At 40.9% G+C, this 27,079-nt stretch overlaps 2 protein-coding genes and 1 long non-coding RNA gene across 4 annotated transcripts; 1 reads left to right on the top strand and 2 right to left on the bottom strand.

The window, feature by feature from the left end:
* Nucleotides 1–291: 291 nt before the first annotated feature.
* On the bottom strand, nucleotides 292–18,605 carry LOC130689157 (deoxyribonuclease-2-alpha-like). Of its 2 annotated transcripts, XM_057512187.2 has the most exons (9): nucleotides 18,471–18,605; nucleotides 9,407–9,888; nucleotides 8,741–8,924; nucleotides 8,350–8,641; nucleotides 6,920–7,126; nucleotides 6,461–6,572; nucleotides 6,130–6,259; nucleotides 4,822–5,031; nucleotides 295–1,331 (listed from the first exon to the last, which is right to left on the bottom strand). In XM_057512187.2, the coding sequence occupies exons 2-8, from the start codon at nucleotides 9,526–9,528 to the stop codon at nucleotides 4,840–4,842; spliced, it is 1,239 nt and encodes a 412-aa protein (XP_057368170.1). In that variant the 5' UTR covers nucleotides 9,529–9,888; nucleotides 18,471–18,605; the 3' UTR covers nucleotides 295–1,331; nucleotides 4,822–4,839. The 2 variants fall into 2 exon arrangements, with proteins under 2 accessions (XP_059352361.1, XP_057368170.1); XM_059496378.1 differs by lacking the exon at nucleotides 4,822–5,031 and having other exon boundaries at nucleotides 292–1,331.
* On the top strand, nucleotides 12,629–18,924 carry LOC130689004 (phosrestin-2-like). The gene is made up of 8 exons (XM_057512032.2): nucleotides 12,629–13,140; nucleotides 13,512–13,777; nucleotides 14,370–14,505; nucleotides 15,552–15,704; nucleotides 15,821–15,968; nucleotides 16,797–17,047; nucleotides 17,200–17,390; nucleotides 17,832–18,924. The coding sequence occupies exons 1-8, from the start codon at nucleotides 12,703–12,705 to the stop codon at nucleotides 18,283–18,285; spliced, it is 2,037 nt and encodes a 678-aa protein (XP_057368015.1). The 5' UTR covers nucleotides 12,629–12,702; the 3' UTR covers nucleotides 18,286–18,924.
* A 6,353-nt stretch (nucleotides 18,925–25,277) lies between these two features.
* On the bottom strand, nucleotides 25,278–27,005 carry LOC130689530 (uncharacterized). Its single transcript, XR_009000755.1, has 2 exons — nucleotides 26,959–27,005; nucleotides 25,278–25,555 (listed from the first exon to the last, which is right to left on the bottom strand). It is a non-coding gene; the product is annotated as an uncharacterized LOC130689530 (long non-coding RNA).
* Nucleotides 27,006–27,079: the final 74 nt, after the last annotated feature.

Genomic DNA, 27,079 nt, shown 5'->3' with positions numbered 1-27,079 from the left:
GGTCATCGAAAATAGCACGCACGGTTTTCATTTTGTTGCCCATGCAACTGCAATCTATTCACAATTACTGGAAAGTAAAACCAGAGCTGTAGAAAAAAGATTCAATAACTCTGGTACAATGTACGGAACTCAGAAAGTTGAATTCTCAGAGTTTGAGTATTTTAAACATCAGTTAGTGGTTTCCCGTTTAATAGTATCACATGGAAATGTTTTTCAATGTTTACGGTTAACACCTTTTTAGTCCGCACAGAAAAACGTAGTTTCAAAATACAACTTAAAATCTGTGTCATTTGTAGAGTATATTGCAGAAAAATGGTGCGCTTTTCCCTCTGCCTTGCTTGCCATACCTGATACATTTCACTGCAACCTCCTGTAGAATGTCAGGAATTGAGCAATTAACGTACATTAATAAATTTCACTGACAACCAGGTATTAAATTTTTCATAACGGATACGACACATTGCATTACATTGGCTGTACGCTTACAGTGACGAAAGGTTTCTGAAGAAGTTTTTGTGAAAAAACAAAAAATAAAACAAAAACAAAGTACAAATCGCACACATGAAAGAAAAAAAAGTGCACCAGAATTTCGCACCCAACTGAATTTATTACCAGGGGAAAAAATGGAATCCGTCTTACCTTAAGGTTAGCGTCCAAATTTGGGCCCTAATATTACATATCGGTTAATCTATCCAAGTAATGAAAATAGTAATCATGTTATTGATCCAAGCTTTGATGGGGCGCATAATAAGCTGTATAAAAGGCATGCCATCACGGCCTCTACGGCAAACAATGATCAGAAAGGCCGATGGTCTTATTGGCTTCAGAGTGCGTTGGACTTTGGAGTACGCAAAGATGCATTTCACCAATCCCAACCTTTGAAAACCAATTTCCCCGGCTACTACAAAAATGTACAAACGACTGTTTGCTACCTACACTGGCTTTTTCGTGAAACAATGAATAACCTGTTGGCGGCCATTGGCTTTCATACATTGTAAACAGAAGCCCTATTTATTGAAAAGCAAAGTTTGAAAGCACTTCCCCAGCACTTTTTCACCCACTAAAATAATAGTACGCATTCGAGAACATGAGAATTGGGATTGCGTAGACTAGCAACTACAACATTTGTAGGTAAATTATGCAAATCGGGTGCTATTATATCACTAAGTAAACTAAAAAAAGGTAAGGAAGGTGAAGAATTGCCGTCATGAGCTTCCTTCTAGATGATTGCATGATGATACACTTCTATCCAAACATTGGTATGGCTTCGAAGCATAGAAGCAGGCTGGATATGCCAAATCCAAATATCTAAGATGCCCAGCAATCGATCACTGAAAATGGGAAGGAAAAACATTTATTAAGTGCTGTTCATAGAAGCAGAATCATATTTTCTGACGTCAAAGGTTTCAAGTGCAACAAGTACTTAGAAAAGTTAAAAACATTTATAATAACGAGAGGTTTGACCCTTCTAACGCACTATGCATCAATACCGGAAGCGACATCATTATCATTATGTAACAGGCTTAGCAACCGAACTCCAAGGATAGTTATATGATTTGAGTAGCAATGGCTGTTATGAATTCGAATAAGAGGTTCAAGAGGTTAGGGAGAATGTTAGCACAAAGAAATTTATTTCCAGAATACGCCTAATGCTGACGAACAACGACAATACCGAACGAACTACACGCCTCCTCCAGGAATCGCTTCCGTCAATATGCATCATCAACGGGTGACAGCGTTACCAGAAGCAAAGGCAAACGAAACTCTTCGATTGCGCGAAGACTATCAGTATCGTTTCGTTACACGTTACAGCGACATACTGTATATATCATAATTTTTCGCATGTATCCACTTCCTGCACTCGATGAAACTATTTGTGACCTGTATGATTACAAGCTACGGTTATAACCAACGACGAGCAACACTTCTAAAAGGCGTGCCTCATTAGCAGCTGGAGTGGGATTTTCTTCTTCGAATCCCCGTCCTTCATAACTTCACTTATAAATGACTCACGTCCTTAGAAACTTGAATGGGAAAACCGTTATAACTATCGGAAAACTTGGATAAAAGTAACGGGCTGATAACGAATGACGTTGGTTCACCTCTGCATCCGGTGCTTCGATCCTACGGGGCGTCCTATTCGGGCTGAAGGCCGCGGTAAATCAAGTGAAGAGCACAATTTGCAAGTTTTCTTGTCTTTTGCGCCCTTTTCTTTGTCACAGACTGCACTTTTTCGCTCTCTTCTTTGCTAATAATAATCTAACAAAAGCAATGGGATTACGCAACAATTTTACACAACTAAGCGGCTTTCACTAATCATAATTAAGCGTTAAATTTGCATTACTGATGTTACCAGCGCAACTAACAGCACTAGGGCTCGATATAACTAGAAAAATTACAAAAATTTACTGCAAGGAGGAAACAAAAACTATAACGACTATCCAAGTTGCCGGTGTATGGGTAAAGCTGAAATTGCTCTTTCATTACATCAGAACTAACAACCATTTTCTAGGAGACCAAAAAAAAAAAAAAAAAAACATGATCATAGCCACGAGTCTCTGCCTGGAGTGAAAGATCACTAAATCGACATAAGCGGTATCTGATCGTTTTGTTACCCAATTATCTAGATGAAACTACAAGCTCAAATTCTTTTTGCTACTTGAATGGCGTAATACAATGCGTGTACGTTACGCGTGCTCGAGTCCTCTGTGAAATAAAAAAACAACCAATTCAACTTGAAACTGAAGATAAGGTCTCTAGAAGGACCACGATTCAATCTATACATACCACGCTAGCCAAGTAAACTAGCATCGTCTGATAGTTACGATCCCAAGTATTGTACGAGTGATACTGTATACTTTAATTAGATATCCGAAAAACGCGAGGGTGGAAGAGCACATACAAAAGAATATGTAATACAATCTAATCACAGAAACTGAAATCTCCTAATGTAGCAAATCGTTGATTCCGAGAAAGGCTATACATTTGCGGAATACGAAGAAATGGGCGTATCATATAGAAGTATACGAGAACTCTCAAGTAGGCGACTTTATCTCATCGATTGGAAGACTTGTTTCATAAAGAGACGAAAGCAAGAGGAAAAACCAATGAGCTGAAGCATCGGCAAAGAGGGCCAAAGGGCGTTCCGACTGCAGATAAAAAGATAACTGAGTACAAAAAAAAGAAGTGGTATAAGAGTAACTGTAGCGGTATACTAGTTTGTTCGACTTCTGCTATTTGCAGGATGTACGTGCTCAAGAAACTGAAATGAAAAGGAAAAAAAAAAGACCGATCGATCAGCTCGTAGCTTCACCGCTTGCCGACAATGCCAGTGAACAGCACGAGATGGCACGAAATTTCATGCAGCTCTGCTTTTTGCGTGTGTAAACGAGACGGCCTCGTGTTGAATAGCGAAACGCAACCGGGGGATAGCTGTATCACTCACGGTTTTTTGCTCAAGAAAAAGAACAAGACAGAATAGCCAACGCAAATAACACCCTTGAACGATATAAGTGAGGCGATGATGTAGATATACGATGATGGAATAGTAATGAAAGTGTTGCCTGTAAAAAAAAAAAAAATAATAAATAAATAACAAGGGCCCTGGGCGAGGCTTATTCGCCAATCAAAATACGCATGTGTGTACCGGATCTAAAATATTTGAGCCTGTACATAAAAACAAGGCCGGAAGAATAATTGCGCTATAAAAAAAAATATATAAACAAATAAAAATGGATAAGGAATAAAGAGCTTAAAAGAATAAGGGCAATACCACATAAAAAATGGATAATACCAAGTGGCCTGCTCCTATAAAACAGCGAAACCTTTTCCCACTCGTCGACTGTGCGATGAAGTGGAAAATGCCAAGGACGGACGGCGACGTCTTTTTTGGCATCAAGGAAAAGGGAAGAAGAACATTTGTCCTTCAAAACTATGTCATAGCGCACATCACATCGAAACCAATTACAGAGAAAAGATCTAAAAGATTTTTTTACCTCCTATTTTGTTTGTTCATCATCACATGGGTGCGTATCCGGCTCCAAAGTTAAAACTGACAGGTCACTTTGTGCTTAGCTTTGAACAGTGCATGCAGGACACGACGGAACGGATGGTTTAGGGGGCCTTTTCGTATTTATAGTATAGAGTATACAAAATTCCCTATTTTTAGAGGAAAGCATTAGTTAATGCATCTTGTTTTTTATGGTCGCCCGAGAAACGAGTAGGATGCAAAAAGAAGAACGAGACCAAGGAGTACTACTGGCCACGATCGAACACACAGGGAAATGGAGCCTACGCTTGCGAGAACGCACCTGGGATCGTTCACAATTGATTTCTACAAAACATACACCGTATTCTATTACCCACACAAAACGTTAACCTTTCTCCAATTGCACAGTGAAATACATTCTCTATACCTGGCGGACAAACCCATAATAGGCATCAAAGCTTCTGTCGTCTGATGTAACGCACGTCTAGCGATCAATACAAGCTGTTTACGCCGCAGGAGAGTGAGCGGTAGGTGGAAAAAAGGAATTCCTAGTACAACTACAACATGTCGAGGGACTGAATTTGCTTTCTAGCCGCATCAACATCAAGAGTAGCGGAAGATCTTATTGTTCTAGAAATCCGTTACGAGCGGTAATAATAAGCCTATCTTAAAAGAGAAAAGCTCAAATCTGCTAGAGCAACTTTGAAGAAGAGGGGATTCGGCTCTACAAAGGACGGGTTAGATGAGGGCATCAAGGATTCATAAAAAAAAAGAACAAGCCGGCAGGCAAGTTCAAACAGTCGAAAGATTTTATGGAAAAAAGAAGAACGTACCGCAAGTGGATCTCAGGTTTAGTCAACGTCGTTGTGTAACTGAATCTGCTTCTTCATATTTATCTTCTTGAATTTGCGCAGTTTCCTGTTGACAGTTTGATCAAATGAAAGTGGGCAAGCTTCCAGCTGACTAACTGCGCGATTGAAACCTCGCCAAAGTTTCGCATGTCGGAAGCAGAGCGATCCGCCACCTCTGTGTCGTTGAGAATCCTTTATGTAAAAAAAAAACAACAACATGAATTAGAAGTGCCAGAGATAAATTTGCCAACACATTCCATAGCCAAAGCTTTTGAAGTTGCTCAAGGGGAAACAATTGGAAAGCAAAGAAAATAGTTTTCCACAGGTAGGATTACATTCATTTTGGTTTCCATGGTGATTTTATTGAACGAGTCGTTGTATGCTAGTTAAACCGTCACGCAAGGGCTGTTGACTGGAATACAAGCTCTCTCTTTCATTTATCTATGTTGTATCCGTTATTCATTCTGATTTCTACCGAAATGTTACAGCTCAGCTACATGCCAAGCTCAAGGGGGGAACAAAAATTGGGGTTGTGCGTCATTCTCGCCAGGTATTTTGCCTTGATATGTATCATTTCCGCATTAATACTGTACACAAAATTGTGTTGACGTGATGGTTGGTATGACAACCAAGCTGCTCTCCGAGTTATCCCATCTTTGTTTTTTTTTATTTTCTTTCGTTTTTCGTCTACTGCGTCGGCACTTTTGTACCGACGTGCATAGGAATAGGGTGAGACACCGAGAAAATCAGATAAATAAAGAGGAGTAGATGGAATTTAATCAAATAGTTCTTTCGTTCACTTTTTTTTTCACAACCTGCTTTTCTTCCATGCTTACAAAACTCGCTCGTTACCCAGCAACGGCAAGAGCTCTATACTCATCCCAGTGTATAAACACGTTTGAATATAGAGTGAACAGCGAGTTCGCCCAATGGTAAACAAATTGTGTTTAACAAGTTTTTTTGCCTTCACTTAAAACGAAACAAAAATAGGAAAAAATTGTTTAAATGCAAGAATGAAATGAGCCAACCAATCCCCTGCCTTCTTCCTTTTCAAAGAATCTAAAAAAAAAAAAAATTTAGGAAAAGATAGGAGGGGGCCTAGACGATATTAAACGAGAATATCGTGCATTTTAGTTATTCCCCGTTGGCAAAGTCAGTTATATGATAAAAGAGTAGCGGCAAACGCGCGCGTGCATATAGCCGACACACAATATTTAAATGGCAAAGAAAATGGAACGAACAAAAAAAGAAGAAGAAATTTAACGACGCGTACGTCTAAAATACACGCACCATACGATTGATGTCGGCGAGGCAAACCCACGGATCTTCTTGGCGACTGGAAATGGCCCATTTGCTGTGATCGCTATGCGACGCGAAAACTTGCCCGTCGCTCAGATGCACCTGCTTAACGTTCTCTACTCTGCCGTCGTGCATGGTGCAAGGTTCAAAGAGAAAAATGAAACATGATTATACAATTCCCCAACTGATGCTCGTAGTTTTGTCTACGCTTAGATTTTCGATCAATATCACTAAGTAATTCTGGTGTTGCAGTCCACAATGTCACAGTGAATTATTTAGGCCGTTAACGTTGCCAACGTAACCGTGGGTGCCCCGTACGTACGTTAGAGTGCGGTTGATGCACAAAGAAGGCATGGGATGTCCCTGTCCATTTGTCCATGTTTCAACGTAGAGGGAGTTTTTCAACGCATCTGTCATCCAGTCACCGTACAAATCTAAACGACAAGATCGATAATTCAATCATCACAAAAAGCATGATGGTATAGCACGTACGGAAAAGAGAAAATTCTACAAGCTATTGTAAGGATCTACTGAATATTTTAGACACATAAAGGGTAACAAGATATGCTTTTTTTCCCCTACACAATTCTATGTCTTTTATTCCTACACGATTGTGATGATTGCATTTGCATGTAAAAATCCCGTCGCCATGATCTAAACAAACCGGCGAAACGCAAAATTTCTTTTTTTTTTTTTTTTTTCCGGCTGATTAAACCGGATTTTGCTTCGCACCAAGTTTCGGTTTCATATCTAATCCAACGTGAATATTTAAGCCAAATACCTAAGCCGAATTGGCGGGCTTTGGCGAAACTGACAATGCTCAGTCGGTCCGACGAGAACAGCTGAACCGAGCGTGACCACGGGGGTTTAGTGACGTGATGTCCTTTGGCGACATGCACCAGATTAGGTACCATCTGGATCCATTCTTTGCTGGACGACGAGACGGACCAGTGATAGATGTAGGGATGGTAATACTGCAGCTGTTCCCCTGCACGAACCAAAGGGAAAAGAAAAGTAATAACGGGCAACAACTTCACATGCCAATGCAAGAGCAAATGGAAAGAGAGCGATGCATGCAAAGACGGGCAAGATGCAAGATGGTGTTTCGAAAAAGATGAGTTGCAAAGCCCAGCTTCGGTTTTTTAAGGGCGAATCAAAACATCATGAATAGGAAATTCTTCTCAAAAAAGTTTCGGTGTCTTATAGAGAGGGGGCGAATTCGTACGGGAGAGAGTCGTAGCGTCTCGATAAAGAGCCGTGCGTGTAATCTGATTGATCGGTCGTCGATTGCAGACGGGCCAATCGGACCATAAATTTTGGTTTTACTTTTGCCTTCCTTTTTCTTTATTCTAACCATTTCCTATTTCCTTTTCTTAAACTTTTCAATATGGAAAATATTTGTAAAAAAAAAAAAAGAAAATTGGGAACAACTGTCGATGGCACAGCGGGATGAAAAAAGAAATGCAATTAATGAAAATTCAGTTTTCCTGGTAGACATACTTCCCGATACAGCGAATATATTGTGTCATTTTCATCTTCTCATTACTTTAATGAAGAAGAAACCTAATAACGCCGTGGATGCGTCTCGCTCTATTAATCGATATCATCCGCCAACAATGTCAAAAAGTCACAGCCTGTAGACATTTTAATGATATAGTAGTAACCACTACATCATTACGGCTTCCCTCGTCGATTGGTTAGATCACAAACTTTGGACCTTTCGCCTTGCAACTTTCATCTTTTGGGCTGTTTCATGCTTTCAAGAAATTCCTTCAGTCGAATAAGAGAGAAACCATCTCCAACTTTACAAAGGAGAAGACTAAAATTCTGAAATGCCAATCTCTGTTTTGCGTTCCCCCTTAGTTGTCTTATTATTATTCCAACATTTTAAATTTGAAAACATGAAACTAAAAGGATTGGACCACTTCAAACTTTGGTCTCCCATTACACGATGGAAAAACCCAATCTCCACGGATAGCCAAAATTAGAAAAAGAAACGGGGTAGGGATTTGCCAATTCATCAGTCGAATGACAAAACCAATAGCTTAGGGCAATCACGCGTTTGAACGTATATCCAGCAGGATATGCTGTTCGTGGAAACCAAGTCATCGGCCTCATTATACAGCCAAGATAGTCTTCGATGATGTGTGAAATACGATACAACATAGCCGAATAAAAAAGAAGGTATACATCACTGATGACGCCACTCACCAATGAGATCAGCTTGATTGAATGGTAAACTGACGCACAACATTGTCTGGCCGTAGCGCAGTCCATTGGCAGGGTAAGAGTAATTGGTTCTAGTCTCTGGCGACCTGTCACCGCCGGGTGCTGAAGGGAAACGCGGTACACTATGGACCAACCAAAAGCCGGATTGCCCGTCGAAAGCCACAACACCTTTAGCGTGGGCGGCCAACTCGCTGCTCGTTCCATTAGGGAATTCGTCGTTGTACATAAGCAGCAACCGCTCATCAACATCATTGTGTTCGCTTACGACGTGTTCCTGCCCGCCAAAATAAATACACAAGCTATAGACAATTGGCTAACACGCACTACAGCGGTGAGTTCACGGGCCCTCATTCAAACGAAAAAAGAACATTACCGGAACATTGTAGATGGGCTCGAGTGTTTGGCCAGGCAAAGAGCCAGCAGAATCGATCGATTGCTGGGAGAAAATCCATGTGCTGCCATCATCGCCTTCAGTGCTGGCTGATGTCCTGTAAACGTAGGCTCGTCCGTCAGTTGCCTTGGCTGTAGTAGTGGCTGGCAACTTGTACAATACAAACCTTGAAAAACACATTGAAAAGTTAGATAAAATGCGAATGGCCAAGGGTTGTCGAGTCCATTGTTTACACTAACTTGCAACTGTTTGCTATGCATGAAAAAAGTGGAAACAACATAAAACATAAATAATGAGAACTCTGCCATTAAATGAATTCTTAATGGGTTGACAGTAGCGGCCGGCCGCTATCCATCCTCATTCATCCGGGACGCTGTTTACTTTGGACAACGTAACATCGTAAATATCCCCAGTCCTTCTCTAGGTACTTGTCAATGTCCTCCATCGAACGGAAGTAAAATCGATGGGGTATGCGTGGAAGAAAAACTGAAGCAAAAGGAGGTGGTGGGTATAATCCTTGAAGCGTGACACATTCCATCACGAGCAGTTGCAGAGATCCCCAGGCATGTCCCAAAATACGAGGTGCTCGTCGATCACGGGATCCTTGGCCGGATCTAAAACTAAGATAAGAAAAATGGATCTTTTTACCAGTCGACAGGTTGTCCATCCTCGGTCCGGCAGGACAATGATGCGGTTGCCGGCTGAGTAACGACGAACCACAAGATGAAGAAGACGGTAATGCCGTCCATTGTTCCGGATCTCGAACACATGTGGCACTTTTTTTTCCCAAATAGATTCAACAGCGTCGAATGACGTCAAACAGATGACGTGCAAGCGTAACCAACAGTTAATGAAACCAAAGAGGCTTTCAACTTTTTCACGTCCTTTTAAAGTTGTTTGTTTCTTTTCTAAAAGTTTTTGTATTTCTCAATTATTCGTTTTGCTTCTTCTTTTTTTCAACCGCCAACAATAAAGCGAATGTTGCCCCTTCTTCTACACTGGGACACGAGCAAAGCTGGAGAAGGGACAGGGGCTTAGTAACCTTCATTAGTCCAAGTGATGGACTCGTAGTCTGGATAGCGAGCTTTGAGGAGCTCAGTCGTCACTGCGTGATCCGCCAAACCGAATCCCTATACACAGAGAAAAACACAAGGATATGAGGATAGGATAATGAAGCACAGGGAAAATATTGCGATAAGATTTTCCAGGGAAGGACAAAAGAATGCTGGAGGCGGAGGCTGGAATACGAAGACAAATCCACTGTAACACACATATGGGAACCGGAGCGGAAGAAAATATCTCATCTTCGCAGTTTTGTCGGCTGCTGCGACTGTCGTTGTGTGGGCGTTGGTTCCCCTTGGTAAATATTTAGCAGCAGCGCATTCCCATTCCTTGTTTGTACGGCCTTTCCATATAGTGGCTGCCCGTGTCTATTGCAGTTCAGACGCATTGAAAGCGGGCACGTTCCGATTGTTTCCAATAAACGTCACTTAAAGTGGATTCCTTTCTTCTTTTTTTTTTTTTTTTTTTTTTTGCTTTAGGGATAAGACACGTATTCATTTTGGGGTTATGTGACTGCGACCTTAAAAAACTTCTTTTGTCTTCCCATCACTGTGCCAATGCAAGTGGTATGGAAATAATTCATAGATCGATAGCTTGGTAGAACGAACCCAAAGACCAAATCTCTCATAAAACTTCAATATAAATTTATCACTCCGCAAAAGTTGGGTAGATTGAAATGAATAGTCGGCAGGGTACACGTCCATCGGAAACGGATACCCTACACTAATTTCGCGTTGACATCAATTTGCCTACTCTAATTTTTTTTTCTCTCCGCCAATTTTCGTCTTTCCGTCATAAAACCAATGGTTGAAGAATTAGCCGCTCTTACGAAACATCTGTTGATGAGGACGACTCATCACGGTCGCTTCGTACGGATATGCTAAAGATGGTAAAGAGGCAGTTGAAATGACAGGAGCCAAATAACTAGTCTTTGTTAGTCAGTAATGAAGCTTATGGGGAAGTGGCTGAAAAAGACACGGGAATCACTAGTCCCCCCCCCACTGATTTTCCTGCTTTCCGAGAAGTGGAATAATTTGCTTAGGAACAGTTACATTGCGCAAAATCCCAATTTAAAAAAAAATAATAATAATAATAAAATAAAAAAGAGAGAATTCGGGTCATTGAAAAGGATGAAAGCGAGCTGATAACAAACCTGCGAGTAGCCATAGACTTGGATGGTACGTTTGTCGGAATCGTGGAAGATGCGTCCGCCACCCAGGCACTCGGTGTCGAAACCGGCCGCTTCCAACTCTTCTTGCACCTTGTCGTAAATGTCAGCTGTCAAAATGAAAAACGGAGAGAGTGAGCAACATGGACCATAAGTTAAACATGAAAATGGACGAGAGAGAGCTTTCCTCTATTCTTGTCCTGTTTCATATGCATGGATATTCTATGACCATCCCTTTTTGCTCAGCAAACAATTTCGCGAAGGAGTCTGTTTCAAATGTCGGTCCCGACCGAAATGATCGAAACGATGATCAAATGGCTGCGGCCATCGGAAAGGAATCGGATAATGAGAAAGGGCTAGATACAAAAGACGAAACGTATAAATAAATGAGGCGCGCTGAAGATGGGGAACAAGACGAGATCCTTAATGTCGAAAATGGAGGCGACATCATCCAATCAGCAAGGCCATCAAAGGCATCACCTAGGCAATGACCGCATCGGGGGAAAAACTGATCCCGCATCATCTTTCATTTTATTCTTCTTGGAAAGAAAAAAAAGAAAACCGATAACACTTTTATTTTATATCGATCAAAATATGTTTTTCTTGATTAACCAACAAGTACTTTATCCTCCAATAAGCGCCACACACCACTTGCTTCCCCTCGCCCTCGTCTTTTATTGTTTCCAATCAACCGATAGCTAAGCGACTTACGCAGTCGAATAAAAGCGAGTCGTAAGACAAAGTGAAAGACGACAACACGTTTTAATTAGAGCTGTAGACAAGGTCCGTTTACTTGGCGCCGCATTCAATACGAGAGTTTACGCAGGTGTTAAATGTAAACCGCCAGACCGAGATGAATTTGTCATGATATCGAGGAAAGGATAACGCTTGTGGCCCCCTTGTGGCAACGTAACACGAGTTCGAAGAGAGGCACTTAAAAGACGATTCCCGCAGGACGAAGCAAAAAGGTCACATTGAGAGCTTTTAAAGACAAGAAATACTAAATAAAATAGGCATTGCAATCGCTTTTCCCAGTAAGAAAAGGGAATGAAAAGAAGCCTAAATGCTTAAGAGGCTTAACTTATGATTTTTCGAAAAAGAATAGCGAACGCAGACGAGCTATTCTTTCCTTTACGATTGTGAAAAATGCAAAACGAATTTTTTTGGGAATTGGTTTTAGTTCCTTCGCTGGAAGTCGCACTACCCTAAAAATGAAATGCGCACGATGTAAAAGGAAATGATGACCCCAATTGAATTACTAACCACTATAGTGTCTCTCAAGTGTGGAGATGTTACAAAGAACTAGACAATTAAATCAGTGGAGATACTCGATTTTCAACCTTTCGAGTTATTTGCTGTTCTCCAAACGTTTCCTCGCATTCCAGTCCACGTGTTTGCATATTGTTAACAACCGAATACGATTCACAGCGAGACAAAGTCTGGAAGATCAAGATTTACAAACGGGAGGAAGGGGACAAACGGGTTAGCTGGAGGAAAAAAAAAAGGAAAGTTTCGTGGTTTTTTACTTTAGCGCAACGTGGATTGGAGGTGCGCAGGCGCTGTGAGACAAACTGAACGGGTGGCGCTCCTACCTAAAAAAAAAAAAAAATTGTACGTACGACGTCGAAAGTTTCGAGATGTAGGGAGAACCATTCGGTTTAGTGTCCGTCAGTCAGCGGCCGCCGTCGACGATGGTGAAAGTGCGTCTCTTGGAATGCAGTTGGAGCCAATCGTGAAATCTTTGCCAGTTCATCATCGACATCGAACACAACACAGTCATTCCAATTCGATCAGTTTTAATCTATTTCACTCAGCCGTCAGTAACGTGGCGTCCCACCATTCCCATCAGTTAGTTCCACCTAATAAGGCGGGCAAATCGGACGAATTTTCCATGTCCGGTCATCAGCATCAAATGGGACGCTTACGCAAGTTCACTGGAGCCAGTCTGCTCAGTCGGTTTCGTTCCGGATCCAAGACAACAAGCGAAGAAGACGAAACTCCAGCGGCCCGTGCCGCAGTGACTAACGTCGACAGTGGCCATTCTCAACAGACTTTACACTCAGCTAATGTGTCGGATCCAGTTACGGGCTGTACCATTTCGTCCAGTGATGACGTTGCAGACCATTCTTGTGCCTCAGCTAGGCGTGAAGAGGTAATAACCCTTTTCCAGTCTTTTTTTTTCCCCCCATCATGTTAGATGATAGTGCTCAACACGATGTGACTGCAGACCATGAACGATTGCGCGTCGCTATTTGATCAAGTTACCCGAAAGGATTTCGCCAGCCGTTAAGTTTGTTTTCCTCTCCCCTTTTCGCCCACGTCTTTTGGATACCTTTTCATCAACCTACCTAGACTATCTCGTAAAAACCTGCTGGTGACAGCCACCAGAAGTCCACCATTTTAGTTTCCCCTCGTGCTCCACTATAGTCAAACAGAGGGGACCATGCATCTTAGTTAACACGTCAATGAACTAGTTATGGCCTAATCCGATCCACGAAAATCTCGTTTGCTTGTTATTTACAGAGTAACTGCAACGACGCCGCAGCGTGTGTCAAGATGGAAAAATTGATTAATGGTATCGACGCAGAAAGAGAGTCCAAACGCTTGTCCGCAAACGCCACTGACTGTGATGAACGACAAAATTCGCAAGAGGCGGCCCACCAGTCGGACGAGATTGTAAGAGGTACCATATCGGACCAAATCAGCCCACACCAAGCATCAGCCCCATCGCCCAAACGCCCGTCATCTCTGCCTCCGTGTAATGACGATTCGGATACGGACGGGGTCAGGTACTCACTTGGCTATGAAATTGCCATTCTCTCTTATGTTATATTTTAAATGTGGGGATAGTCGACAGGGGATGAAATGGCTCTAATTAGCGCACACAAGGCGATGTGCAAAAAGAGTAATGGGGAAAATAGGTCAAAGCAAAAGTGGATGACAAGTAAAATTTAACGAAGCCTCCTTGAAGAAAGAAAAATGAGTAGAACGAGCAAAAAAAAAACTAGTTTCTGTCACGTTTTTCACATTACGTTTCAGTTCACCAATTGAATCCAATTATTTCTACAAATTCATCTAAATAACGAACGGAAAAATGTGTTGCGCAATTCAGTAAATTTTTAAGGTGTTTTACTTCGACGCACCGAAAATTGTAACTACAAATGCAAAAATATTTCGTATGGAAGCTCATCCGCCTACCGGATTCGCTCTCATTTCCCTCCCTATTGAATCTTTCGAAATTGGCTACTTCGATTTCAAAAAGAGGACGACTATTCGGTCCCCAAAACTTAGATGAGTTTTATTATTTTTTTTTTCGTTTGTTGTTATTCTCAGAAAGAGACAAACGTTCATTTTCATTTTGGTTCCGCCTCGCTTTTTCAGAGTATACAAGAAGGTTTCCACCAATGGAAAGTTGGTACTCTACCTTCTCAATCGTGATTTGATTATTACAAAAGACACCATCACGCCCCTTCACGCCGTCATCACCGTCGACGCCGAGGAAGTACGCAACAAAAAGGTAAAAAAAAAAAAAAAAGATTTAAAAGCTAAATAGGTCGATGAATATGGAAATGCAGAGTCAGCTTTTTAGTACGTCAATTGACGAGCAAATGCGTATGTAAAATAGTTTAATGAAGATTGGCCCTTTCCGTAGAGTAAACAACGACGCTTTTTTTTTTTACTCATCGCAATATCTTAGAATTGATTACGTCTCGTTTGTCCTAAAGCTGCCAATTTCGTCATTGTGAAAAGTTGATAGAAAAGGGGAAGAATGAAACGGAGATTTCGAAACCTTTCCACCCAACTCCACTTCTTTTGTAAAGTTTTTCATTCCCTAAGCTAAAAGAGAAAGAATGATGGAAAGGTCAATTGGATACCTATTCCGGTCCGAAACGAGAACTCTCTAGAAATATCCGGTATCTTAGTGCCTTTGAAAGCCTTAATGCAACGTCCACTACGGATATTATCTCTTGCTTCATTTCCCCAACATCTTGCTAAGCAACCTAAATGAAGAAGTCACTAGTTGGATGCATGGCTCATCCCCCTGTCTGATAACAAAAATGAGCATCAGCCCCATTCCTATATTAAGGTGTGCAATCGTACGATCCATTCCCATTACACCGCTGACTAGACAGAGCTTTGTGAAGAGATTTAAGTACTCGTGATTCCACTTTCCCAACTGGCATCAAGCGACATACACAAGCGAGCTATCACATCCATCTAACGTTGCGAATAAAAAGTGGCAGCTTTTAATACGCCCACCCTCGCCAGACCCCAGGGTTCAATGGTCACTCCACCTTTGTCTACTAATGGACCTGGCTTTTCCCTTTTATATCTACAACAACACGGGGATTAATGGCGGCCATTGATCCAGAAGAAGCAAAGGCAACTCATAAAAGATGTATGCGATGGTAGTACAATCAAAGGTTTTTCCATGAAAGGCTAGCGGAATTTCCAATGCGACTACTTCATCACGATTTTTTTTTGTTCGTAGTACGATCCCTTGTCTCGACAATTGTCCCGGCCCAATACTCATATAATCTATTGTTTGCTGGTGGGGATCAGATATTTGCTCAAATCCTGTTGACATTTCGCTACGGTCGCGACGACGAGGAAGTGATGGGACTGAAACTCAGCAACGAATCCGTGCTGTGCGTCGAGCAAGTCTACCCGCTCCTGCCCGGAGTTCCGGCTCCGCAACCGCTCACCAAATGCCAGGTATTCAAAAAATCAAATTAAACCGCCAAACGGGAAAAGAAAGAACGATCGCATTTTTACGATGCCTAGTAAAGAAAAACAACAAAATGCCTACACAATGTATGCTATTGGTGCAGGAAGTGCTGATGAAGCGACTTGGACCAAATGCTCACCTCGTTAACTTAAAACTCAATCACACAGTTCCGGCCTCAGTTCGTCTTCTTCCGGCAAAAGAATACCGGGGAGCAGCAATTGGCATCAACTACGATCTCAGAATCTACACGGGTAATGTATGAATTTTTATCCGCTAATCGCAGGCTGAAAGAAGGAATTTCCGGAAGGTTACAGAGCAAGGTCACGTGTTATCCATGATCAGTTAAACAAGAAAGCGCAATCTCGTCGAAGGGACCTTGTAACGGTTGACCTAATCGAATGCATCTTCCATCAAGGACCCTGTTTTCTCTAGAGAATTAGGTGGCCGCTGTCTGGGGGTTGTTCTTCAATCACTTAGAGCCATAAACCCCGACCGCAGGAAGCACAGCATCCCAACCTTAGCTGACTAGGAGATTGTCTTCCGCTGCCGGGAAAATTACCGATGTTAGTCATGTGTCCGTAATCACACGAGAGTCTCGGCTTGCTAGTCATGGCCGAGGGACGATTCAACTTGTGGGAAATGATGATCATTCATCTTGTTTCGCTTAGCGAATGTTACAACAACCTCAAGCAACTTATCTGCCAAAATCCCAATTCTTCTAGTTTTTTTTCCATCAACGTAAATGCGCGCCGTGAAGGGAAACTGATTTTTGTTCAACTTTGATTGAGCTCCCCTCGACCACGCCCAAATCATTTGACGGATCACGTCTTTTCTTTTCTCCAGTAAAGCCAATCTAACTTTCTCATTGAGTAGGATAGCACTTTCGTTGCCGCATTCGATCAACAGAGGCGTTGCTGCCTCACGATCGATAAGCCTGATTTGAAATTCCCGCTCACTTATTTTCCTTCTTGTCTTCTGATCCACAAATTCTTCCCTTTGCTATCGCTAACGCCCTTATTTTATTGACCCGTTTCGGTGAACGGGACGCCATACAACACCGGCAAACCGAATAAAAACAGCCGAAAGCATCGAGGAAAAGCCGCAGCGACGCAGCCAAATACGCATGGCCATCCGGCTGGTGCAGTACGCTCCGTTGGACCTGCAGCAAACGGAGGCGCCTTTACTGCGGCTCGACAAGCACTTTCTATTGCGCGAGGGTGCTCTTAAAGTTGAAGTTGGACTCGATCGTCAATGGTACACTCAAGGATCTCCCATCAACGTCTGCGTTCGCATTCATAATCGATCGTCTCGCATTGTCAAGAAAATCCAGGTATTACAGATTTCACATTTGAAAAAGAATATTCGTAATCATTACAAAGTGCTCACGAAAAGTCGATTGAATTAGTCGTTATGAATGGAATGCAAGTCTATTCACTCAAAGGGCAATGAGGTAATTGAACGTTTCCTTTATATCAACTGAAGATAAAGGCTGTTCAGCACGTCGACGTCACCATGTTCTCCAACGGGAAATTCAAAAACACCATCGCCGTCTCAGAGGAAACGGACGGGCTGCCATTGACGACGGGCAACACGCTGGATCGGCAGTACGGTCTCGCTCTCATGGAAAACGGAGGCGGTAGACACTGGGTGGCACTCGAGGACCGCTACGGGAGGTACGTGATCATTTGATACAAGCAAATGACCATTTCACTGCTGTTTAGTTTTCTCCCTTACACGTACCCTAACACGTCCGTCTGCGAACTCGCAGAACGTCCCAATGGAATTTACCGAAGCGTGTTTCGTAAAGCAAAATCAAGTTGGATTTCCCTTGCTACTGTTACATTTGTCCCTTTTCCATTGTGTTTCTATTATTGAACACGTCGAGCGCAAGTCAATTACGGAAAACTGATCAGCCTGTTACTTGGGCCGACAAGGTCCCGTACGATTTGAATTATTCACGTCCCCTTCTTCACTTGGCAAAATAAAACACGTAGGTTGTTCAGCTAAATTTAGGCAAACGAACTCTGAAACATCACACAGCAAGTGTTTTTGTTTACGCACCATAATTTTAGAGTCTACACCAACTGTTTTTTTTTTTCTGACGCCCCCACTAGGCTGACAGCAACGCTGGCATCAACAACGTTGAAAAGCGAGCCCAACGAACGTCATTTTTTCGCTATTTACATTTCTTATTATGTCAAAGTACGATTGATCGTCAGCGGCGTTGGTGGTGATGTTTCCACCAAGATTCCCTTCGTACTGATGCGAGATGGGCCGGAAATCATGCCAGTCGAAACAGAAAATACGAATGACGATGCCATTCAATCTGCTCAGAGTCCTCAACGTCAATCAAGTCTCCCAACGTATTGTAACAACGCCTCAACTTTAGATGACGTCAATCACACAAAATGTGTGGTAGAGAACGCGCCGCTATTGAAAGAAAAGGAACTTGTCGATACCGAACTCCATTCAGAGCCAAAATTACTCATTTCTAACCAAGAAACTTCGTTAAACGAGATTCAACAAAACCCCGATCGTTCCAGTTCTCCAATCGAAGGAGTGGAATAAATTGGGTAACTGTATGGGCCTCTTTCCCGCCCCATCCTTTAAAAGAAACCTCTGACGCAGTACGGAACGCACAGATGCAGCTACAAGTGGACAGAGGAAACGGTCGTCGCCATTCGGATTCAATTGGGATTTCGTTTTCCCTACCATGTATGAATAACCGTTTATATTATTTTGTTGACACTTACCATGAAAGGCTGCCCATTTGTAACCACGCACGATGACTTTGCTATGTTCTTGTTTTGCCTCTGCGTCGTCCTGCATATCCACTCGGATCAGAACGTATTTAAACCGACCAGAATCAATATCGACAGCCGGGATGGCATCTAATTTGGCAGGCAATGTTGTCATACTTTTAAAGAATTGAAGAGTTTGATTACCTGTTTAAAAAAAGAGGAACAACTTTATTGATTTCATTTTAATATAGTGCTCGGTTCTCTCAATTACATTAGAAAAAGGAGCACAAATCTTTTATTTCCATGTTTCCAAAAAACCGTTAAAAATACTTATGGTCAGGCAACAGAACTCAAGTGGTGAGCTTGACTAGACATGAAGCCTGCCAGATTTGTACAACTATATTACATATATGGCTGTTGAATATTGTAACGTGAAAGCAAAAGCAAAAGATGTTTTCTCCAACTATGTGTTTCGAAGTACTTCACTTTATAATTAAGAAGTAGTACTATTATATTATTCCCTGAAATAGCAATAAGGCAATTGATTAAGGAGAATTAAACTCAAAGTTCAAAACATAAGAGCTTTTATCATTTGAAGATAGAAACAAAAACTTCCTTGACAGCTGCTTCGGAAGATGTACACATGCCTACTCACAGACAAAGAGACCAAGAGACATGCATTTTTACATAGCCTCGCTTCCCTTGCATTATTGCTGAATCAAGTCTTACAATAACTAAACCTAGCATTTTCACGTGGACGAAGTATAGTTTCTACACGATGACATGGAGGCATAACTTATCTTTACAAAAAAAGTTTGAAAGAAATGCATTTATACTTGCTAAAGTAAAACCTCTGGTTACGCCACGGAGAACTGCGTGCATCAAAGTATGACCACGATCTAATTAACTTCAAATCGAAGGTGTTTCAGTTCTTCAGTAGAACTTGTCGACTGGTAATTCTGTAGCAGACGACAAAACTGGTATCCCGTAGCAACGTCCATTTTCGAGATGATACCCGCCTCCATTAACATCTGATCCTCCCGACTCTGGCGGGAAAATTTTAGTGCTGAATTTGTTTTTGCAATGGGTTGTTTTCTGCCTCACTCTCTTTGCAAAAAAAAAAAAAAAAGCCCATCTGCCTGCCGTTGCAGTAGTACTAACCACGAACAAAAATAGCTGCGGTAGTTAAAAAAAAAAAAAATTCCCGCCACTCAAATGAGGGAGGATAGCGGCGAGTGTGCAACGTTGCATGTGAAATCATGGAACCGATAAGAAAGTTCTAGTTCCGTAAAATAAAACAAACTTTGGCCTCCTCGTTTTAGTGGTATTACACAGTAACAATTAATATTTGCTCATCTATGTATCCGTACCTCTACAAAAAAAAACCATCATTTCTCATTTCGACACGGCCTTTTACACAAACACTCCCACCGAACAATATGCTAAAAACATTGGGGCTGGTACAACGTAACTTTTTGTTAAAAATTTTGTTATTTTGCTTGTTGCAAAAAGTCGATCAACACTTATTCCTTGCTTTCTCCTCTTACATATGTAATAATAAAGACGCACAATCAGAATGGGCCCTTAGTGTGTCAAGATGAGGGTAAGATATCGAAAAAGCCAAAAAGAAATACTACTATAGCTTTTCAAATATCGATCTACAGTGACGCGTCAACAAGTCTAAGTCTTGAAAGTTGTTTCACCTCTCGTCCATAAGTTCTTGACAGCTTCGATGCATTAGATCAATATCACCTAACGCAAGCTTTTCACGATGTCATCCGCTTTTTTGTCGGCAGGATTCAGCCGCTTCAAAAATGTATGCACAAAAGCAAAGTGGGGAAACGGCCTTCGATTTACGCTAGCATACCCAGTGAAAATTGTCAGGTCGTTGAGACATCGCTAGATTTTTGGTACTTTCTTTGTATGATGTACCCCGACGTGGTATTTTAACTCAAACGTCAGTACTGTACACTTGTAAGTATTGTATCCAGCTTTTACACCAAGGAATCATGGCTCTGATCCATCAAGCTTCTTATACAGAGCTATAAAGCTTACGGAAAAGACGGGTTTACCAAGTTTGTCACGTTCACGGAGGCGGTCGTCGAAATATGGCATCACGTAAGCAGAACGGCGTATAAGTAGACAATATCAGTTCCACATATCGTGTCTGCGTCGAAACGATATTACAGAACCCATACTGTCGGCTTTGGCGTTGAAATATACAATCCAAAAGACAAAGTGCCATTCTGAGCCAGCCTACAGATTCTCTAAGAGACAAAAGATTCTGGTTATTGTCACATTTTTGATAAAACAAAAAAAAAAGAGGAGAAAGAAAAAAGCGAAGAATTGAAAGGGAAAATCACACAAAGACAACTTGAATGAAAAGGAAAATGTCAGATGTTTCTTAAAGGGATTCACGATCGCCGGAGCTTGACGTTTTACTAGTAGACACTACACATTATTGCCAATATCCAATACCAGGGAAAAAAGACGGGAGGAGGACTAATTTTCGTGACAGAAACCTTTCTCTTTCAAATAACAAATATTTCCACAGGAAGTATAGGAGATGTTCTGCAAGAGAAAACGTGCAGAGCAGAAATATACTGTATATGACACGAACAGTCTTTTTGAAGGAAAAAAAAACGGGAAAGGAGAGAGAGAGAGACGCGGGAATACAAAGATCGATAGCGAACGAGGCACGTCTCTAAAATTTACACATTTTAGAGGGTAGGACGAGTTATCCGTTGTGTCCACACATCGTTCTGTCGGCTATATTTACTCCTTGTTTCCAGCGGATTACTTCTACTGTGCGTTCGAGTTTATAGGAGAAAGAAGAGAAAGAGCATCAATTCAAAGGCGTACGTATTTTGTTTTTGTTTTTTCATTTCTTCCTTATATTCTTTCAACAGCACTTTAAAAAAAAGCTGGGAGATCTCTAAGATGGGAAGAAACCCAGCCGACAGACAATGAACTTTGCTTCTGTCTTAGCCGCTTGTAAACACACCCCTGAAATGTCGCGCGTCAATAGTTAGTCGGAGCAGGATTGAATAAACGAAAAAGGCTGAAACATCAAATGGTATGATTTGCTGTTCCATTTAAACATTCACTTTGCCTTCAAAGAATTTTAATTTCTAAAATTTAGGTTTTTTCCCTGTCATTCTGAACAGAATACCTAACCAGTAGCAAGTTGCGGCAATGGATTCAGAAAAAGGTGCCCAACTAGAGCCGTTATGTCATACATCACATAGCTGAAACTCCTTGTGCAGCAAGAAATCCATATTTTGCAGAGAGGGCGTGCCTCTTATAACCCCTATTCCCTTCTGAGGACCGACTTTTTCACTGGACTAATTTCAAAAGCCTTTTTCCGAGAAAGAGCAAGAGATAGAAAATAAAAGACGAAACATAGGTGATGGCGTTCAATATAAGTGAAAGGGTAGCAGCGAGGGACTTTCTGCAGTTCATTTTTCGTCCTGAGCTGTCTCGTTTCTTATTTGATATTGAACTGAAACCAAATGGGAAAAAAAGCTCTTTTTTGTGTTCCACTTTAATCAATGAGATCCTCTTTTCTTGACTCTTCTTCCAAGTCTCACGGTCATCATTGGCAAGCTTTAGTGGTAATTAACACCCCTAGACGACTTTTATACTATTTTGATGTAGAAAGAAAGAAAAATTATAAATAAGAAACCAAACTACTACGAGAAATTATCGATCATCTTTCTTCCTATCTGTTAATTTCAGCTTCACGTAAACGAGGAACTATATGAAATTCAAAGAACGTCTAGTATCGTGGATTCGATTAGATTGCGCAACGGGGTTAGTTTACCGGAACGTAACAGTCAATCGATTTTGCAAGTTGGACAGACGTGATTTCTTCCCCTCCCCTCCCCGCTTTCTTGGCAAGTCAATGCACACGCAGATTTCAAGATAGAATCTGCCCCTTCCCTTGTAATCTATTGATTGAAAACATCGTTCTGTCAGCGTCGGCATTACGTCTTCATTAGTTATAGGAATCTTTTAAGTTTCTCTCTCATTTTTTTTACTTCATTGCAAATGGAAATAAGACAGAGGAGAGGAGATTTGATGATTGCTCCAATAATTTTATATGAGATTAATCTGCCTCAAAGGACAATCCTACGTCCCCACATGATCCTATTATAGGTTATTCTTGATATTAACCAGACCACCACTAACTAGAAGAAGAATTTGCTGCAATAATGAATACCTTTTTTTAAAACGAAAGTTGGAGATGGAAAATAGGCTCCAGAAGAGACGGAAAATAAGGTTGTAATGATACTATTAAGGTAGATTTCAATGTTCCAGACTACTTGATGGCTTAACAGATAAGTAAACGGTATACCTGAAATGTTACCTCAACATCCTGAGCAATGAAAACGGATAACAACTTTGAAACAAACAATAACTAGTATAGAATTACGTACGACTTGTTTTTGTTGACTACCACGACATCTAGGAGGCTAAAAACGAGTTCTTTTGAAAAAGTCAGCAGATGACTCGTAGATCGAGCGATACACTTGAAAGAAGAAATATGGAAAAATAAAGAAAAAAAACGATTTGTTTGTAACTGAATTACCAAACGGAAAAAGAATGCCTTTGTTTGTAAGCGCAACACAGAAAAATAGCTGGTTTTTGGCTTGTCTTACGATTTACTTAAAATATTTCCCCTTACGTTTCTTTTTTTTTTTTTATTGGGGAGAGGGATTTCTAAATCACGAAAAAGTCTAGCCCAAATTGAATGGCTTTCTCGACGAAACAAAAAATAAATAAATAAAAGATAAAACTTTTTTTTTCTTGGAATAAGAGGCGAGTCACCAGCCCTGCGGGCAGAGGCTTATATCGACCACTACCACCATTATGGAAGACGGAAAAAACCAAAAACAATCTGCACCAAGAACTGGGAATTCAATGAATTACGTATACAACCAGATCGAAAAATAGATGCCGTTCCTTAAATAACCTAGTCCCGATATCCAACCTGGTGGTAGCAATTCTCGAACCATGGCGATGTAGATCATGATAGTTGACAGTTCAAAAAATTTCTAATTTCGATTTCCGATTTTCCGGAAAAGATTAACACTTTCAATCTCTTTCAATCTCAACGTCAATTTTGTTCAAAATTTCACACGATCGTCGTGACGTGTGTCAACTTTTTATCATTCATGTCAACGCCTTGCGCGCTGGTTTGTATGCATGCTCTTTACGTTCAATTTGTGTCTGTGTTTGATGAGTGTGAAATGAGGAATACGCTGGCAGACACGCTACACTTCTATCTAAGGGCGAGTATATATATCATCGGCTAACATCATTAGCGTCAACGTGATGATTTTTTTTCTCTCCACCGTGACGAAATTCCCATGCGTGAGCGAACCTTCTTCTCTCTTTTCCCGATAAGAAAGAGGCGTCCATCATTTTGAAGGAATAACGAATGAGTGAGAGAGATGGCGTTGTTGCATGATAGACTCGTGTCGGAGAATTTCCGTTTTCGACATCCGAAGTGGGGAAAAAAAATCTATTGATCATATTTTGCCTCAATTGTTGTTGTTCAAATAACCTGTTGGCGCAATAAAGTAAGAGTATAATCAGCAATGACTGTAAGTTTTTTTGTTTTTTTTTTATTGTTGTCGTTAATGGGGGCGCGTTCCGGCCACGTGAATCAAATGAAAAGAGAAAAGGGAAAATTTTGTTTTATTCGTTATAAAGGGGAAAAAAAAGGAAAAGTTTCTCACACCCCTTTTTTTTAAACTAAAAAAGCAATGAAGAGATCGATCAATCTATTCAAAAAGATCAATGGGCATAGAAACATTAAGAAAGAAACATGAAAAGCTGAGAAATCCTTATCGCGCACACTATGACTGGTCATATTAAACAAAAAAAAACTCTCACTCTCTTCACGCCATTAGCTAGTCTCCGAGAAAATATACTGGCGTGTCGTTGATTATTATCGTCAAATTCTATAGCCTCACATAATATTCATTATTTCATATTAGAATAAAGTCCATTGACATACATTTGTAGGCGAGGGAAAGCTGTGCGCATCTGTTACCATCTGTCTTGGACTTTGCTGGGTTAACCGTCTGGTGTTTACGTATGGGTCAGCATCACATAGAGGGTCCAGTTTGTGTAGCCATACAAGTTGCAACTAAAGCGACTCTCGTGTTTCTTTCATTAAAATGTTGTGCGCTCTCGTTTGAAGAGCGAGTGGGGAGCGAATACGAGTCTTTTCCCCCCTTGGCTTGGCGTTCCATGTTATAACAAGAGTTTACAAAAGCAAGGGAGAAAACTTCTCTGATAGTTAATGCGCAGCCTAGTCCAGAGATAAACAGAGATCAGTTAGTCGACTAGCACAAGTTTGTTAAACTACACGAAAACATGTGTCGGGCAAGTACGTAGTTTTTACACGAAATACGTGTTATTATTGTTTTATGCAAAGACCAGAAGTCTGCAGAGAAAATCAAACAATGCAAGTGAAACAGAAAGTAATATTTGAGAATAGCGTAAGAAAAACACGAGCATTTGAAAGGGAAATTTTTTTAAAGGTAGCAACTGGATGGCTCGCCCTTGAACGGTCGAGTCGTAACGTAAACTGCCAATGTTCAGTTCAGGAGTTGCACGCGCATGTGCATAGAAACAAACACGATGTATACTTATTAGATAAGAAATAAAAAAAAAGCTCTTTGGTCGTTTTTTTTTTTTTTTGGTATCCAAATTTGGGCAATGGCTTGCATATAGGTGGGGGGGTTTTCGCTATTTCATTTTCGTTCGTTATGCAGTTGGGTCGTTTTACATCTAAACGAAATTTCGTTTATTTTTTTCTTTTTTGCATTCGACTCGGGCCAGAAACGAGCGGAAAGGAAAAAAATAGTGAAGAAACATCGGTAGAAACTCATTTGAATAGGTGAATATAAGGAGTTGTGTTTGAGAAACCTTATGAAGAATTTCGCTGAGCACTGCCGAACCCCTGCGCGCTATTTCGTTTGTGGCTCCGTCTTCTGTGTCCAGTCGCCGTGTTTGATGTTGGAGAACGTGTGACGGTCTTTTTCGCAGAGTCATGAATCAAAACGTTTCAGAAAGCCGAGACGCTGCAGAAATATTTCTATTATTATTATTTTTTTATTATTGTTATTAGATTTTGTATCTGTTTGTGCCTCTTTCTTTATTTTTTCGGAATGAAAAAGCCTGAAAAGGTTTAGCGATTTGTGCCGAAAATGGAAAGAGTTCCGGAGAGAGAGAGGCCAAAATAAAATTCTTTTTTTCTTTTCATGTCTTTTAAATATTTTTAGAATAAAAACATGGGGTTTTGAATGTTCAGCACGCGCTCAAATAGCAGCTGTAGGGGAAGATATGTTCAGGACTGTTTTGGGATCCCGATATGGACATCGGGGCCCCCCCAAAAAATAGAAGAAACAAGTTACGCTACTCAGTTATGTGGTCCTAGTTTTTTTTCTTCTTTTCTTGTTGATCCCGACGTACTCTGTGGACTCGCAATTTTGGTTTTTCCTTCGACAGATAGACCAAAACGAGAAGATGCAATCAAATCTACAGACGTAGAGAAGAAGACATAGAAAAACAAAGAAGTTGATGCCTTAACTCTCAGTAGGGAAAAAGAAAAAGGTCGAATGGCCAAACAACTTGTTTTTCTTCTTGTGTTTCAGATTGGAATACCAAATGAGATTTTTTCCTTCCTGCGTTCCATAAACGTGCGCATGCAATTACCTTACCACATGGAATACATTTATAAATATAAGCGTATAATAAAGAGCGCGTGTGTGTGTGTGTGTGTGTGTGTGTGTGGGGTGTGTGCATGTTGCATGAGGCTTCCTCTAGGGCATAATCCTACTATTTATATATATATCCAGTTATAAAAAGAAATAGCTGTGCTGTTAATGTGATGGAATGAAAATAGGGCGAAAAGGTGTCTACTGCAACTATTGAAAACAGCGTGCTGTATAAGTTCCCGGATCTCGATCGCGAAATCCTAATAGGAAACGCAAAAAGAACAACTATTGATTATAAAAACATATTTTCAAGACAGTCAGCAGCACCTCCCACAAGAAACGGTAAGAAAGAAAAAGTGAAAGGCATCGAATAAAATTATACCCTTCAGTTACAAGCAAGTCTACATCACACAGCGCTGGAAAAAAAAATAATAATCCAATAATAAATATTTGAGTCTACATACTCGAAGGGGGACCCCACTTCTAAAATAAAAAGCGATGAAAAACATAATGATATACGCAAGCTTGTATAAACGAAGGCAATCACGACGCCCCGCAAGTGCTCCGGGTAGCAAACTATCGCATTAAACATCTAACACAATACGTCTATACATAATCCCTTGTGTCAAGGCGAGAAAAAGAAAAAAAGAACAAAGGCCACGTCATTGCTGTCGAGGCAGCAAGTGCGTTGATTACATTACGGAAAATATCAAACAGCCGATTGAGAATAATAATTCGGTTAAAGTGAAAGGAAACACGAAACTCACCGAGTAACCCCAGGGCAAGCTCCTGGTCTATCGACATGAGTAGCTCAGCACCTGCAATTGGAACAACTAAAAAAATTGAATGTGCTTTAGGAAAATTGTCAACGTTACGAGCTGCGATGAC

The sequence above is a fragment of the Daphnia carinata genome, chromosome 7 (assembly GCF_022539665.2).
Source record: "Daphnia carinata strain CSIRO-1 chromosome 7, CSIRO_AGI_Dcar_HiC_V3, whole genome shotgun sequence".
Taxonomy (NCBI): Eukaryota; Metazoa; Arthropoda; class Branchiopoda; order Diplostraca; family Daphniidae; genus Daphnia; species Daphnia carinata.
The sequence above is the reverse complement of the archived record's forward strand: the minus strand, read 5'-3'. Positions and strand labels throughout refer to the sequence as shown.

What these genes read in the sequence shown, in the direction of transcription:
- LOC130689157 (XM_057512187.2), bottom strand. Translation starts at nt 9,528, where the DNA reads ATGTGTTCGAGATCCGGAACAATGGACGGCATTACCGTCTTCTTCATC. An exon ending in GATGGACAACCTGTCGACTG is followed by an intron (nt 8,925 to 9,406) that starts GTAAAAAGATCC and finishes GTGTTTTTCAAG; the next exon opens with GTTTGTATTGTACAAGTTGC. An exon ending in CAATCAAGCTGATCTCATTG is followed by an intron (nt 7,127 to 8,349) that starts GTGAGTGGCGTC and finishes TGGTTCGTGCAG; the next exon opens with GGGAACAGCTGCAGTATTAC.
- LOC130689004 (XM_057512032.2), top strand. Translation starts at nt 12,703, where the DNA reads ATGCAGTTGGAGCCAATCGTGAAATCTTTGCCAGTTCATCATCGACAT. An exon ending in CGATCTCAGAATCTACACGG is followed by an intron (nt 15,969 to 16,796) that starts GTAATGTATGAA and finishes GAATAAAAACAG; the next exon opens with CCGAAAGCATCGAGGAAAAG. An exon ending in CTCGAGGACCGCTACGGGAG is followed by an intron (nt 17,391 to 17,831) that starts GTACGTGATCAT and finishes CGCCCCCACTAG; the next exon opens with GCTGACAGCAACGCTGGCAT.